Here is a 16,946-nt window from a genome sequence, read left to right on the forward strand (position 1 = left end):
GAGAACTATTCAACCATTTTTTTTTCTTGGCTACTTACCTAAAACAATGGAAACCTGAGCTGAATTGGATCTGTGGGCACAATTTTAATATAAACAGAAGAACAGGTACAAGAAACAGAATACAGAATAAACAGGGCAAGGTAAAGAGAGCACTAAGAATCCTTGAATTAAGGAAAATACACAACTTCTGGAAGTAACAAAGATCTCCAAGCTATACAAAGATTAAAAACTGGCAGTTCTCTGACTGAGATCTGAAGACAATAGTACTGTCTGTACTATAATGGACTTTCCTTTGGCTGTGCAAATCTTTAATATTTGTTGTTGATAATGCCAGGTGCTACAAAAACTAGGGGAGAAAATTATGGGAAAATAATGATTAATGAATGCCAGTATTTCTGAGAAAAAAGTATATGAAATATGAGATGCACATAAGTGGAAGAGCTCTCAATGAAGATGTAAAAAGCACTGCATGAAATAATACAGCAGTATGAAAATAGGATTCTACACCAAAACTTTCAGGTAAATATTATTCATGTCTCCTCAAAGGTATGTATTACGTAGAAATAAGCAAAAGAGAAGAAAGGGAATATTTTAGGCTAACAATATCCAGCCACAACTGGGATAACAATCACCTGTTGGAGGGCAGCTTAAACCAAAACAAAAGCTGTCCAGAATTTCACCTTGTTTCAGCTAACAGGGAAAGTCCAGAAAGAGATGGTGTTCTGGCCATTGCAACCACATTCGTCATTAACCATCTTTTCCTAAGAATCATTCCTTTAGAGCCTCCTGGCAGAAAAACATTTGTGAAAACATTGCATTGCTTATCACCACAGACAGGTTAGCCTAAGCCAAGGCTACCCAGGACTTGTGCAAAGCATTCAACACTGTCCCACATGACACCCTTGTCTCTAAACTGGAGTGACATGGATTTGATGGATGGACCACTCAGTGGAACAGGAATTGGCTGGATGGTCGCACTAAAAGAGCTATCGTCAATGGCTTGACGTTCAAGTGGAGACCAGTGACGAGTGGCGTTCCTCAGGGGTTGGTATTGGGACCGGTGCTGTTTAACATCTTTATCAGTGACATGGACAGTGGGATCGAGCCCACTCTCAGCAAGTCTGCCAATGATACCAAGCTGTGTGGTGCAGTTGACACACTGGAGGGAAGAGAGGCCATCCAGAGGGACCTGGACAGCCTGCAGAGATGGGCCTGTGCAAACCTCATGAAGTTCAACAAGGCCAAGTGCAAGGTCCTGCACCTGGGTCAGGGCAATCCCCAGCACAGATACAGGCGGGGCGATGAGTGGATAGAGAGCAGCCCTGCGGAGAAGGACTTGTGAGTGTTAGGCCATGCCTATAACAGCAAATTATGTTGTGCCAGGGAGCATTTAGAGGCTATAGAATTTGTCTATACCACGAAACTGCCATCATGTTTTCTGTTATAGTTTTGACCCAGGCTTGCTAGCACTTTGCCAAACAGTTCCTGGGAAAGGTGCAGGACTTAGCACAGGACAGAGACCTTTCCGAATACAAAATCTGGATGTGTCCACCCTCTTTCAGAGGCTAAAAGAGTTTAAACGTATGGGCAAAAGCTATTCAGTACCAGCTGGACTCAGCGCAAAAGGACAGTCTTGGTATGTTTAATTTACCAGTACAGATGGATCCAGAGAAATCCCAAATCCCTGCAGTTTTCAGCCCTCTATATTACTGTCTTAAAATCACTTGTTGTCTGATGTATTACTGCTTACATATTTGATTTTCATGCTGAGATGAGGAAATTTTATTTTCAATATTATTCCATACTATCCTCATCTCAAAAGGCTGTGTATTCAAAGCATTCAATACACATTGTCACCAGCACCTGAGAAAGGAATCATGAAATAAACTTTGATGTGGATATCATACCAATTAAAAATATTCAGATGAGCCAGACGCGACAAAATCAGGCCCTGTAGTTCCTGTGATTAAACATTTTCTACATTCGCTATCTGCTACCTCCACACACTACTCTTAACTCTGCTTTTATTGCTTCAGCTTTCACTACCTTTCTTCTGAACCAGTGTATTTAGTGATGCTTCAACTGATACTATAGCCTTAGTCACTGCTACAGGATATTTCTGCAATACTGCAGTACTTCCACACTTGCAATTTACTGTAGGATACTCCTTAAAGACTTCAATATCAAGGGAATTTTTGTTCATACTGCTGCTTCCACAGACCCCTCTAAGACACACACATACAGACACACAAAATTATTCTCATTTTAACTGAAACCCTTTTCACTGCTAAAGCACTGTTAGGGACATTACAGAGCAAAAAATCAGGTGCCTAATATTTATTGATTTTTTTTAACAGCTACTATTGTTTTAATTACTGAATGATGACATTGGATTTCCTCATTCAGCTTATGATACTTAGTCCTCACTTAGTCCCTAAGACCTGTGACAATTTACAGAAAATTGTGAAGACAGCAACATTTTGGCTATCAAATGAAACTGGCACATACCTTTCTCAGAAGGATATGCTGACACAAGCAGCTCTTACACTGCCTTCTGTAGGAAGATACCTTTTGTTTGTGCGTGATCATTGTGCCTAGCCCATGAATGCTATGGCTAGTCCCAGGGAAAGCCATCTAAGCAGCAAAAGGCAGTGCAGTATTCTTATTTGATATATGCACCAAAGTGCTGCAATTAGATAGAAACTGTGCAAATATTGCTGTACGAATGCAGTTAGAACATTTTTGTGTAATAAACAGATCAGAGAGGGAAAACTGGATTCTCTATTCCTCCAACAAAATTTGCACTAAATAAGTTAGAAATCACTGAGAGTTCTGATGAAGTAAATTTTAAACTTGAGCTAAAGATATGGTATGGATACACTATCAGTTAAAAAAGTATGTTGAACTGTCTTCGTAAATCTTACTCTGTTTTCTAGGAATCAATATCTACACTTTATTCTTCCATTTTCCCACCTATTCTAATGATTTATTCTGACAAATGTTAACTAACAAATTCTACTGTCCAAATTAGCCTATATTTTCTCCACAAGCCCTTGCACTCTGTTATTTCTATTAAACCATTGACAGAGGTTACAAAATTACTGCAAACCTTTATGGCATTACAAATACAGAGTATATTGAATGTAGTGTTTTATATAGTGAATACCATTATAGATTTACAAGGTTAAAGTTAATACTATTTTCTGATTTGCAGCTCTTTGAGCTTTTAATAATTTTCTTTATTGTGTATTTTGGTCAGAAATAGTATTGACAAGAAGCCATTTTTTAAATTCAACAAAATTTGGAAGCTAGCAGTTTGAAATCAAAAGCATCTTATAGCTTTCCAGTCCCATCCCTTTAATATTACTAGCTCAAACCAAATGGAGGAAAAATGTATTGGTGTTTATTATTTGAAACTGTAAAACATCCTAAAGCCCTCTGATTCACTTTTATCCTATGCATGTATATGCTCCATACTGACACAACTCCTTTCCAAAATTTCTTATGGTTTCTGTTGAGAAATCAATACTTTTTTAGATAAAACACTTTTTTCATGGATTTCTCTCCTTTAACAGGTAAAAAATGTGTTAATATGGTGTCTTTGTAATGTCCACACCAGGGTTGTCACATTTGTAACTTGCTGTGAAACAAAATTTCAGGGGCAGCTGGTGGTCCTGTGACAAGGTAATGTGCTATCACTAATGAATATAGTATTGAACTCTGAACCTCTCTCAATTTCAGTAAGAAATATTGTGGAAAGAAGGTGTTTGGCTCAGAAGGAAAAAAGCAAACGTTACAGTGCTCCCAGCAGGCTCTTTCTGACCATATGAAAAAGGTATAACGTAAGTACTGGAGAGAGCCCCATCCTCCCTGACTTGAACAACGGAAGAAGACCATTCAAGTCAGGTCCTTTGAATCCAAGAATAAGACACCATTGCCTCAAAGTAAGAAAAAACCTCAAACAAACAAAAGACCTGCAGGGCATCGCAGTATGTAAGACAGCATCTACTTCAACCTGTTAACCCTTGCCAGTTCATCTGTGATAATCACACAGTGAATTTTATTAAGAAATAATGACTCTGCTTCCTTGCATGCCCATGCTGACTTTTGAACAAACTCGCATCCTTCACTGGTAAGGATATAAGAATCATACAGTGTTTCAAGCTCCAGCATGCTTCAAATTGAAGTATCATGCTGAAAGGGCTATTAAACACAAAGCTTAAATGTCTACCCGAGAAGAATATGTACAAAATTGTAACAGTACACATTGGATTAACCGTGTCTTCAGCTAGGGAATTTTAGTGACTTAACAGCATTACTGTTTATGTATCTGCATCTTACTGCCAGGCAAGCACAGCAGAGCAGCAGCGTTCCATGTATTTCTTCACTGTATGCAGGAAAGTAATTCAGTTCTGATCTTGTCATTCAGAATATATTTTAAAGTTGCGCTTCCAGTTTCTTCTGACTATTCAAACCTGTCAGATTCTTCAGAATGTTTTGTTTCATATATGCTGAATATCATTTATAACATGATGTCACCAAATACTTCACCAGTGATTTCGAGGGAAGTGTCATAACCTCATGCATGTTTCTACTCAGAATTAACATCAAATCACACTCACTATAATTCATTCAACTTTATATTTTATCTAATACAAATGGTCTTTCATAAATGCAGTTGGAAATGGAAATGGATATTGCAGAAGTAGTATTCATTTTAGAAATACATTTGCATAAACAAAAAAGTAATAAAGTATAATATAATACAGACAGATGTTACAGATATAGATACTGCATATTAAGAAAAATATGGCCGTTGATGTAGCCTATGCGATGGGGTAATAGTGCTCTATTTCAGATTCCGTGCAGTAGAATAGCTTTCTGAGATACTTAGCTGGTTTTATTTAAGGTCCCAGAGGTGCAACAGTCAACCAATTTACTACCAAGCATAACTGCAACACAAAGTTCCAATGCAGAATGCTCCATCTAAAATGTGCAAACAGCAATAGTAAGCTGTTGCAATTTGAGTTAATTTGGCAATGACAAGGCCTTTTAAGAACTGGCATTAAAATTTTAATGGGGAAAAAAAAACAAACCAAGATGCAGTGCTGGCTGGGATAAACAGCCTTCGCATGAAAGATCTGAAGTCCTGTCTCTAACCCTGCATCCTGGCAGGTGAGTTCAGGAAGGTCTCTCCCATGCTCTGAGCCTTTGTTCCCTCTTCCCTAATGGACATGGAGCCCTTGTGTTTGTTTCACTCATTTAAATTGCAAGTTTTTTCAGGCAAGGACTGTCAGAGTCCATTTACACTCTGCATGTTACTGCCATGCAAAGAACAACAAAATGTCCATTTTGCTAGAACTGGAAGTTTATTCCAGCTGTCAAGAAAACAGCTGCTACATCCTTTCTATGTCATGGATAGCCCTGAACACATTTAGATTAATGGCTTACTTTGAGCCAAGCACATACTTGTAGTCTGCTATGAAAAGACATTATGAGAAATATACTGATGTCAAGCTAATCACATTAATATATCATAAACTAACATCACTGATTTTGCTAAGAGAGACATGAACAATAAAATCTATTGCAGAGGATACTTGGTGATAAAAGAAGAACTGTGAAAAGACTATAATGTGAACCCAGTGTTGTTGCTCCATTCTAAAAAAAATCATAAGGCAATGTCAATGTGAATTACCATGTGATCTCCAACACTGAAGTACTTACAATGGATCTAGCAAGTTATTGCAGTGAAAGCATGCACACGACATACAGTTACCTAGTATGTAGTATTGTTATACTCCTGATAATAGCAAGAATCTAAGCTTTAAAAGGTAGAGAAGTTGAGAGGCAAAGAGTCTGTGTTCCAGTTCCTAGAGGGCACAGAATAACAAACGGTTTGAGGTATCAAGGGCTGAAGCCTACCCAAAGAGACGTTAATGAGATACAGCCTAGGAAACTCTGGAAAATTCAACTTTGTGCCATATTAAAAAGATATTCAATTTATCTGCTGTTCAAAACATGTTAGATGAACCAGTCATATTTGATCTGAGGTTTCTTGAGATTTAATGGCTGCCCATCATTAAATAAACTTTTAAATTACTTGTATTCATGCACAAAAAAAGAAAATCTTGGTTAATAAGGCTGTTACAAATACCTCACAAAGGAAACATTGCTCAGAATCTTCAAGCACCCAATGAGGATGGCAAAGACCTGAAACTTTAACTCCAAGTCCCACATTGTTAAACGTTCTGCTATTCCCCCCATTCTTTAAGTGACTATCATCCAAGAATTTGGAGATGTGAGCATCAGCAGCCACTGCATAATTAAGTTTTGCCTATCCTTTCTTTCTGAGGAAAGTTTGCAGAAAATAACACTATTCCCTGGCATCACACTTTCCTACAATTTGGCATCTTTCTACCATCTATCTCTAACATGTAAGCAAGGGACAAGTGGTTTTGTACACTTGGCCAACACTGCTGTTAAACTCTCCACACATTCTCTTCCTCAGCAGAAGAGGGAAGATGGTTCAGGTGATAAGGATGACAAACATAACTTACAGAGCAAAAAATTACACCTTCTGTTATGCATCCACTATCATAGCTCCTACGTGAATTTATAAGTTTTGTGGGAAGAAACCAGGTTCTCAGTGGTATTTCAAGGCACTTTTTAATAATGTTATCCCTTCCAATAGCCTATACGTTGCACAGTTGTTTATACCTCACTGCACAGATGTAAATATGTGTCAACCTGTGTTATTTCTTAATGGAATTTAATTTATGATATTTACTCTGATGTACTTCAATACCCTAAAAATATTGTCTACACTCTAATACTCAATACAGGAAAGTGATGCAGGAAATAATTAACTGCTTTTTCATTACTATGTCATACATATGTATATATATATATATATATATATAAAGGTTATGACATTCAATACAAACCTACAGTATCTTAAATGCTATCTATCAAACTGCTACAGCTTGTTTAGTTCATAGAATCATTATTTTTGGCTTACCCAAATCTGTAGCTTAATTCTTTTTTCATTTTTGAAAACCGTTTTTACTTTGAAATCGATCCCAACTGTGCTTACAAATGCAGATGTAAAGGAATCATCAGCATATCGGAACAAAAAGGAGGTTTTCCCAACACTGCTGTTGCCGATAATGAGCAGTTTGAACATATAATCAAAGTTCTGGTCAGATGTATCTTTTTGGCCATATCTGGAATCTTGAGCAGATGCCATCTGTAATTCAAAATAAAAAGAAATAGTTTATTGTCTCTAGTATCATATAAAACTGGAAACATTTAGATTTTGTTGGAGTTTTTGATACCAGATATGAATGAACTCAAGAAGAAGTTCACAGAGGTTTAATTTATTTTTATGGTTCTAGTATCCATGGTAATAGTTCCGGCTGCCAAAGAGGATGTAAATATCACTGCTGGCTGATAACAAAAAAAAAAAAAAAAAAAAAAAATTCTAAAAATCCAGGACAGTTCTTGAGTATATCATTAAAAATATCTACCTTCAGAAAATGTGATGAATGAAATAGACATTGAAAATATAAACAAAGATACTTCACTTGTAAAAGAAGGAAATAAGAGATCAAGGCTGCCTTATGACATAGGAGGCATATATCCAAGAAAAAGCCTAATATGTTTTACATTTGATAAAATTCTTGAACCACTTATTTTACTGTAAATATGCTGCTGTCTTTTGTAATGCCTATAACCTTGTTCAAAGCATTTTGCCTATACTAGCTTTGAGTTATCATACCACTAAATAGTGAGTTGGGTATATACGTCTGAAATAAGGTCTTGATTTTTTCTAGTTCTAGTCTATTCCATAGTTTTGAAATTTGCAATGTTAATGCAACATCATCATGTTCTACCTGGGATGCTCAAAAAGCAGATGGCAAAAATAAAGAACTTAGAACTAGGTGGAGTTTCACCTCACACACTTTTTAAGCAAAAGTCTCAAGTATTTTGTAAATGTGGCAGGATTTTAAATTCTAGGAGTCTGGCAATACTAAGGCCAACATGTTTTCACAGACTTCAGACAGACAGACTGACATCATGTCCTAACATAAAGGTTTACGGAATAGCAGCTCATGTCAAAGCTTTTTAAGTTAGACATCTCAAAGTGCATTTAGGCAGAGAGGACAGCTGGAACCAGGGTGAGGGCTGTACCCTGACCCACCTTCTCATCAGAATTCAAATTACTGCATAAATTTTCTGTAAAATTCTACTGTCTTGCAGTACAAATAACAGTATGCCAGCTTCTTTGGGCTACTGAAGAGGCATATAGAAGTGGGGACAAAAAGTCCTGAAAAAAACAATGGAAGCAGCAAGCTTTTGAGAGAAAACTCAGCATAAGAATTGTATTTCATAAATAATACAGTAGGAAGTGTTTGATTTCAGAATTACCCTTTTATTTGGTAGTGACTCAAGTTCTTGATTAAATGTAGTCTTTGGTACCTATACGCTTGCACCCTAAGTGTTTGCATTGGCCTTAATATTTATTCTCTTCTTTCACAGACATGCAACAAAGAAGTTTTAGAACAAAACCTAAATATTGCCAAGCATACACATCATTATTCTTTCATCTTCCTGATTTCTGTTTTGACAGAAACAAACCCTGTCCACCTTCACTACTCTCCCTTATTGTAAAACTATTCGGGGATATTTTGCTTAGAACATGAGAAAAAAGAAAATCAAATGCTGTTTATTCCAGTCTAATCAAAACTAGCGATAAAGTACTAAAGAGTATGCTGATGTTGTATACAGTTTGCAACAACAGGTCATTAATGTCCAGCAGGCAAAAGAATGTGCAGTGTCTGAAGATGCCTGTGTGTAACCTGTATGCTTTCCCCAGCAGCCTGTTCCGCTGCCCTTCTGTAATGCAGCAGCTGAAACCAGTGGTTACCACTTCTAGCAAGAAGAAGGATTTTCTTTCTTGATTTTATCTCTTAGGAAGCCTTCCATGTAGCTTCTTCAACTCGCATAAGGTTCACAAAACGGGGTTTTAGCTTTTGTTTCATTTGCTGCCCTAAGTCCTATGTGACTTACAATTCATCCCCATGTACTTTAATGCCCAACACTTCAGAAACAGTATGATTCAGTGAGCAGAGGAATCATGAGACCTGGATTCTAATAATAGTCTTGCTAAATCTTGTGCATTATGTAGCCTTACTGAATAAGAGCGTATTTCCTGGGAATCGTTTTAAACACAGACTTTCCCCACTAAGAAATTTCAGTGCTTCTTTAAATACATTTGGTTTTGTGCATTGCTCATGCAATAGCTTCCTTGGAAGTTCCTAAAAAACAATAAAAAAATAAAAACCAACACCTTTACCATGCCTTGAAGTTACGGATTCATTACTTGTCATACCATAGGCAGAATCATGGGCAAGTTAAACACAGAATTTCAGCTAGCTTTATTTCAGGAGTAGGAGTATGTCTGCCTACAACAGGAGGATGCAGAAGGCATAGGAAAGGCATGGGAAAGGACTAATTTCTCCACCTCCCACCTAAGGAATCATGAGATGATTAGCAAGGTATTGATAACAATTCAAACTGTCTGGAGACACTAACTTTAGCCTAGAGAGCCGGTCTCCCTAGACTACCAATAGTGATCCTTTCTCATGTCCAAAACCCAAATGGTTTTAGAGAAGTACTAGTGCCTGCACTAGTCCGAAGGAACATCAAACTCACTACGGTGCTAAGCCTTCGCCATTACCTCCCAAACTCACTCATTTCGTGGTAAGCACAGAGACAGATTCTTCAGAGTACATCACCTACATCAGGCTCCTGCTCTAAATGATGCTCTAGAGGAGTCTCTATTCTTCTGCTGACTGTGAAGGAAACTTAGATGCTTGGTCCTCTTGAACTTTGTGAATATGCCTGCAGTGCTTCTCTTTCTTAAATGCAAGCTGCTGACTTCAAGTAAGTATGGGAGGCATTGTAGCCCATTTCCCGATATATTAGCGTGTCAGTTCACTCCTGACAGGACTTGTTCCTATCGTGCAAGCCCTTAACAAAGAAACGTGAAGAAACAAATAAAGATGCTAACCTTGCCAATGTTATAATATTCTGTTTCCAAGAAAGCAAAACTCTTACCTTTAATTTGAAAAAGTTCCCTTCTCAAATGATTAAATGGATATATTAGATAAGCATCACTTTCAGCAAAACACACTGAGTTTTCTCTTCAGTAAAATTTTGTCCTTTTTTAGTAAAATTGAAGACAATCACAAGGCTATTTTCATTAGCATACTGCATACTTGCTTTTTTGTAGAATGAGTCCCTATTCAGATCCCTATACCCACAAGGATGTTAGCACCAAAGGTAGTCTCAGGCCACCTCCTAGAGGACTCAGGACAGACTGGATAGTCCACTGGGAAATCTAAGCTCAAGACAACGATCAGAAGACCTACAGTCAGGAGGTCTATATGACTGCTCCTTACCAAAACTGGGAGAAAGTATGTGCCCAGCTTGAATATGATTCAAGGACAAAAAAAGGATGACTTTGTATGCTTCCCTGCTTACAGAACATCTTTAAACTCCTTAAATGTGGATTATTCATGGGTATAGGCAAGTTTAATCATTAAGCTAAGTTTTCTATATTAGACTGAGGCATTTTTCAAGTCTTATGTTCAGCTGTTTACTTGATTCTAAAAGAACAAGTTAAAACAGAGCAGGGTTGAGAACAAATGTCTGAAAAAGTATGTGTTTAGCTGCTACCTTCATGATAATAACAAAACACTTGGTTATATTGCTCTTTATGGCCTTAGATGACCTCATTCTTTGACAGAATTAATTTGAACATCTTTCTCACTTAAGCAGAGCAGCACGCCATGACCTCCCTGCCCTGCACATCACTTCATTTTGCACTTGTATATGCACCCCACTCTGGATACCTAATGTAGGATTAATTGCCTCTGGAAAATATGATGCAAAATGTAAGGAAAGTTGGGATTGAAAATACTGAGGTTCATTCCTTTGTGCCTTTCACAAATACCGTGTATTCTTTTAAAAACTATAATAACAGGCATATCTTAAAAGAAAAGATCTACAGTAAGCCCAGGGAAAATGCCTTGTTTCTGTCTACAGTAAGGATGGATAGAGACTGATTAGCTAATTTACAGTTGTTTCAAAGAGCAATACTCTTTTTCTAGATACCTTGTAGATACATACATTTACATCACTTTCTAGAAAGAAACTGACTTCAGTAATTATTTTAGTAAAAAGACATGAGTGCCTGCACATGCACCTTTTTGTGAGGTGATCTTTTTGCTTTTTGTAAAATATAATTAGTCAAATATAATTAATGGCTATTGAAACAATGGAATACAATGGGAAAATTCAGTGCTTGTAATTCACCGGACTGTATGCAGATGCATCACAATTGAGTGTCTTTAATATGCAGATCAAATGTTGTCATCAGTGTAGTCGAAATGTTACCAAGGTCCTTATATATGATAACACTATGACAATATAACCTAGTCATGAAGAAATCCATTCCTTTTTACATAAAATACTCAACCAATAATCTAGAGATTGGTTTTAATTCCTGACTCTTTTAGAGGTATCCTATGACTTTGTTTTCCTTTTTCCTGTATCTTGGCAAGCTTCTCAACCTCTCTTACTTTTGGTGTCCTCTCAACAAATATGTTAGTATCCACAGATGCAGACAACAGCCAATTCTCACAAATTCTTATAATTTAATTTTTAACTGACCAATTAATATGAATTAACAGAGTTCAGTGGACAATGCACCAGCCACTTATTTGGAATTTATGGATTGCCAGCCATCTGCAGAGCACAGCTTGTGAACAAATGTACTTGGCAGCATCAGAAGAAGCTTATCTGCTTCAAGGTATTATGAGGTTAGATTCATGAATATGTGTAAGCATATCATAACCCTGAAATGTGTGGTTAGAAATGCAAAGTTTTATGATAAGTGACATACTGAAATACCAAGATGGGGAACATCAGGAAGATACAGAGAGGTGAGAGTCTAAAACGTTTTTAAAAAGCTCTACTTGCTTCATATCAGCAGAAGTAGCATGAACATGGCCACAGTGCTGGCAGCTTCCCAGGACAGAAGAATGCAAGATGCAGTAAAGAACAGTTCTGGCAAGGCTCTAGTACATGGATTCCAGTGAATCTACTCGTGGTGAGCTAGGGCATCATCCCTTCTTTGTCTCTCTTTAACCTGAATTTATCTTTTCCATGAAAAGGGTAGCTTCAGAAACATATTTCCAATTCCCACTCTATGAAGTACGGCAAAAAACCCTTCTCCAAATAGTCGCAAAACCAGAAATAAAGTCCAAAGTGGGTTAGTCTAACACAGGATGTCAAGAAGACACCAAAATATTGCAGCTCCAAAAAGGAAAAATGGAAGCTGTGTCAGGCCAGGTACTCCAGTAGAAAAATAAATTTGGGTTGAACAGGGGGCTAGGAAAGAGAATGAAGACGAGATGGCTACAGCCCTTTGCCATTTGCCCTACTTAGTCCAGCCCTCAGGGTCATAAGACCGACAAAAGCTGTGCAGCTTTTCAATTGCCAGAGCAGCTGCATCAGGTCAAAAGACGAAGTGAAATACTAATGCCACTGTCTAAGGCACTGGTTAGATACCTTTAGTAACAACTCTGGTCAAGCAAGTTTATGAAGGCTGAGCTCAAACAGGAAAGTACAGAAAAAGCTTATTAGGAAGACTAGAAGAATGAAGAGCTTATCTTAGGAGAGAAATCTAGGGGGAAAAAAAAAAAAAAAGAGTAAGCAAAACATTAGCTTGTTTCTCTAGATAATAATCTGGAGTGAATCATAGAATCATAAAATCATTCAGGTTGGAAAAGACCTTTGAGATCATAGAGTTCAACTGTCAAGCCTACTCTACCAAGTACACCCCTAAACCATATCTCCAAGCACCACATCTAAACGACCCTTAAACATTAGGGAATGGGAACTATTTAGACTGATGTATACCAGAGCAGACACTGTACATTAAGAAGTGAGCATAAACTAACCCTGAGTGTCTTGAGCTGGAGATTAGAAAGTATCTAATTAGCAAGGGAACAGCTTCCACAGTACACTTCCAAAACCAGGTAGTGACAGAAATGAGGATTACTGAATTCAAATGAAGCTTGATCAGTTAACGAAAAGGTGTATGTAACTTGCTCTGTGGACTCAGTGGCTTGGCAGGCTCTTCTACTCCAGTGCTTCTAATTTGAACCAAGACTGACATACCTAACAATTTTTGCAATAGGAGATGAATCGTCATGCTAACTCCTGTGTCTAACAGCTTTGATTGGGCTTTTTTCATCATAATCCCTGGAAGCAGCCTTTTTGCTTGGTGTTGCCCTTCTCCATTGTGTTTGGATGTGTCTGTTATAAACTTACTTTGTCTGGCAAATAATCATTGCCAGTGACAACAGGATATAAAAAGCTAAGAAGAAAATGTTCTTATTCATTTCCTTGACAAAGCAGATTATTTACAGATTATTTCCTACTTCCTAGTTTTCCCTCACCTCTATGGCTTCAGGCACTTTTGAAATGATTTGATCCCCTGGCAAGTGAAAGAGAGTGTATCTAGAGATCTAGCACTTTCTACAAACTGCCACCATTAATGCCCATATGCTCTGATGAAGACTAAAAACAGGTTATCCAAACTACATTCCCGCTTTTTTATTTTAGCAAAGTGAAAATTTGCATGCTACAATCAGATAAGGACTGAAACTTGAAGCGAGTGAATTGGTGTATGAATCACTGAGAATTTTCCATTGAATCTTCCCTTTTGAAAGTGCCATGGAAGCCTTATGTGAAACTACTGAGAGATACGCAGACATTTCAACTAATTCAGACCAATTCTTGAACATGCAGAAACCATACAGACTTCTATGTTTCACAGAAGAGAAAGTTCATTCCTTTTGACTTCTAAACTAAAGCCTTCTCCATGGCCATAATCACTACTAAGACTTATTCTTTGAAAACATAGCTAGAAAAATGAAAAGTACGCACAAACTCTGACCCAGATCCAGTTATACCCAGCAGAAGACAATAGTAATCTTGTACACTGGGTAACTCCTTCTCTGGAAGGACTGTTTGGGCTGCTTTTCTGCTAATTGTTGGCCTTTCTTGTCTACAGAGAAATGGCATGAGCTTGAGATTGAAACAAAGAATTCATATAGAATATGAATATTCATATAGAGAGACAGTGCCATACACAGGCTCTTTATACCATGCTGCTAAAATATTTTAACTTTTTAGTTTTCTTTTTAATCATTGCTTGATGAAAATGGAAAAAAAAATGCTTACGCTCTCCTCCGAGTTGTTTTTGTCATGATCAAAAGACATTCGCTAGACTAGATCACTCTTTCTGTTGCTCTGCAATTCAGAGAAGGTAGCTCTGTAAAAGACTGTTCTGTAAATTTGTGGTGTGCAAAGAAGCAACTGCATTTGTTTCATGTAATAGGAAATCAGATAGCTAAAAGAGATGAATCAAGCCATTAGTTAATCCAGTCTAAACCACATTTGAAAAAGGATCAACAATACTAGACTAATGTTGGAAAATGAAAGGACTCGTAAGAAGAATAATCCACAATAGAATATTGTTTTACTGGAATCTTTAGTAAGAATCATGTTTGAGTATGCTGGAAATAGTGTTAAGTAGAAGAAAGAAAAAAGAAACATGCAGAAACTACAACTGAAAATCAAATCTCATCTGCCAGACTCCATTTTTACATCTTGGAAAAATCCAAATGCTTGTGATTATAATTTTGGATAAGATACACTCAAAAATAGACACTGTTTGACCAGCCGTGAAAAAGTGGAAATTTTAGGGGTTCTTATAGCTCCCTACTGTCTCTTCTTATACTAAGGCTGTGATTTCTGCTGACTTTTGTTCAATTGTGTTTAACAATAATTCCGTTTGTACTGACAATAATACAAAAAACCCCAGGAAGCTGTTCTCTGATTGGTGTCAAGTCAATTTTTTAAAATATATATATGGACTTTCCCTTCTTTAGATTTTATTTTAATGTTGTACCACCATTTTGTTTCTTCAACTATTTAACAATGTCAGTGAATTCAGTACCTGTCAGAAATGTCAAATACCAATCTGTAGTGGTCATCTTTTACTAGTGAAATTTACTTTTAATGAAATGATCTCCAAAGCCAATACATACTAAACATGACTTCATTATCTTGATAAGTATGTGTAAACAAACGGCAAATACCACAGAAACATTTCCAACACGTGCATGTAGCATGCAGAACCAGGCATTTTAAACAGCGTCCTAATTATTGCTGTTTAAATCAGAAAACTGAAAGACATTCTTACTGGAGAACAGCTTATTTCTAGCGCACCTCTTTGGTTGAAAGGTTTCAGCATGTGACATCTAAGCAATTGTTCTGCAAAAGATTTATGAGATTATCAGTCTCTATCCAAAGTCAAGCAAACCCAACTCCATATCAATGTAACTTAAGATTTCAGACTTCTTTTTGGGCATGCAGACTGAAGAGGATGCAGATCTTCCCTTCAGGCTGAAATTCTATTACTGCCAGAGTAGATATCCAGCATGAAAAATATTAGCTAACAGAGCTGCAGTTCATAACTTAAATCACAGCAGACTGCGAAAGCGCAGTTTGCATTGTGTAAAATCAGCAGGATGGATTGTTACCAATCCACTAGTAACATGATGGACCTTTTATTAAAAAACAGTTATGTGTTCGAATGTATATTCTGGGGCCCGCAGAGCTCCTGCATGAGATTATAAAATAGGTTCTAATTAATAAGCGAAGTACAGTTCACCAGTATAAACTGTTTCGAACCAACAGCCTAGAAACTGCTAAAAACTCTGCATAGCATAACTTGTACCTGTATAGCATCTGTTTCTCCAGAGCTAAGGGGCATTATATTTTTCCATATATAAAAACTGCTGAAAAGGGGCCACCTCTTTGTTACCCTCACTTCTAGCCATCTCTCCCTGGTGCAAATGGACAACTGCTCCTTGAATAAACAGGTGGAGATATGGTGCCAACTTCCTGCACGTCCAGGTAGGACCTCGTTACTTCTCATCACCTAACCGCTGACATCCGTTCACTCCCAGGGGAGCTGACACCAACGCTCAAAGGGCGGCATCTGGAAAAGACCGCTCGGTTTGCCCAAGCGCGACCCAAAGCCCACCTGGGCCACGGCGGCGGGATGGCGGCCACTGGCAGGGCCGCGCCGCCCAGCCTCCCGCTCCGGCTGCCTCCCCCGAACCGGGGAGCCGCGCTGCGCGGGGGAAGGGGGGGCCCACCGCACCCCTGCCCCTCGACGTGCTGCGGTCGCCCCCCACCCGCCGAGACCGCCCGCTGGCGACCCCTCCACAGGACACGAATTTCCGCCCCGAGCCCCAACGCACGCATCCCGGGCCCCTCACGCACCGCGGGCCCCCTCACACAAGGGGCGTCCTCACCCCCTTCTTCCTCGCACCCCCCGGCCATCAGCGGGGAGCCCGGCCCGGCGGCCCGGCCATGCCGCTGCAGGGAGGAGGGGCTCCTGCCCCGTCCCGCGGGCGCCCGGCTCTCGGCCGCATTGCGACCGCCGCCCGCCTCGCCGACCGCTCGGCTCCGACCCGGGGACCGACCTGCATGGGCGCTTCGTGCCTCATCGCCGGGCGCAGCCCGCCGCTCGCTCCGCTGCCAACAGGCGCCGCCGCCGCCCGCCCGGGCTCTGCTGACAAACCCGCGTCGCGATCAGCACCGGAGCTGTCCCCGCTCCTCCCCCGGCACCGCCCCTCCCTCCCGCCCGCCCCCGGGAGCTGTAGTTCCCCCCGGCCCCGCTCCCCCCGCGCCCGCCGCCGCCAGGGCGGGAGGAAGGACTGCAGCTCCCGGGGTGCTCTGCGCCCGGCGGTCCGCCGCCGCGGAGGACGGCGCGGGCGGGGGCGGCGGGGCGAGCG

At 39.4% G+C, this 16,946-nt stretch overlaps 1 protein-coding gene across 1 annotated transcript in view; it reads right to left on the reverse strand.

The window, feature by feature from the left end:
• Window positions 1-16,658, reverse strand: part of RAB3C (RAB3C, member RAS oncogene family) — a 140,692-nt gene extending 124,034 nt beyond the window's left edge. The window contains exons 1-2 of the mRNA XM_086479758.1: window positions 16,635-16,658; window positions 7,022-7,249 (exon numbers count right to left, since the gene is read on the reverse strand). Coding sequence (XP_086335884.1) covers window positions 7,022-7,249; window positions 16,635-16,658 — 252 coding nt within the window. The remainder of the gene's footprint in view (window positions 1-7,021; window positions 7,250-16,634) is intronic.
• Window positions 16,659-16,946: the final 288 nt, after the last annotated feature.

The sequence above is a fragment of the Leptosomus discolor genome, chromosome Z (genome assembly GCF_034619465.1).
Source record: "Leptosomus discolor isolate bLepDis1 chromosome Z, bLepDis1.hap2, whole genome shotgun sequence".
In the NCBI taxonomy this organism is placed as follows: domain Eukaryota; kingdom Metazoa; phylum Chordata; class Aves; order Leptosomiformes; family Leptosomidae; genus Leptosomus; species Leptosomus discolor.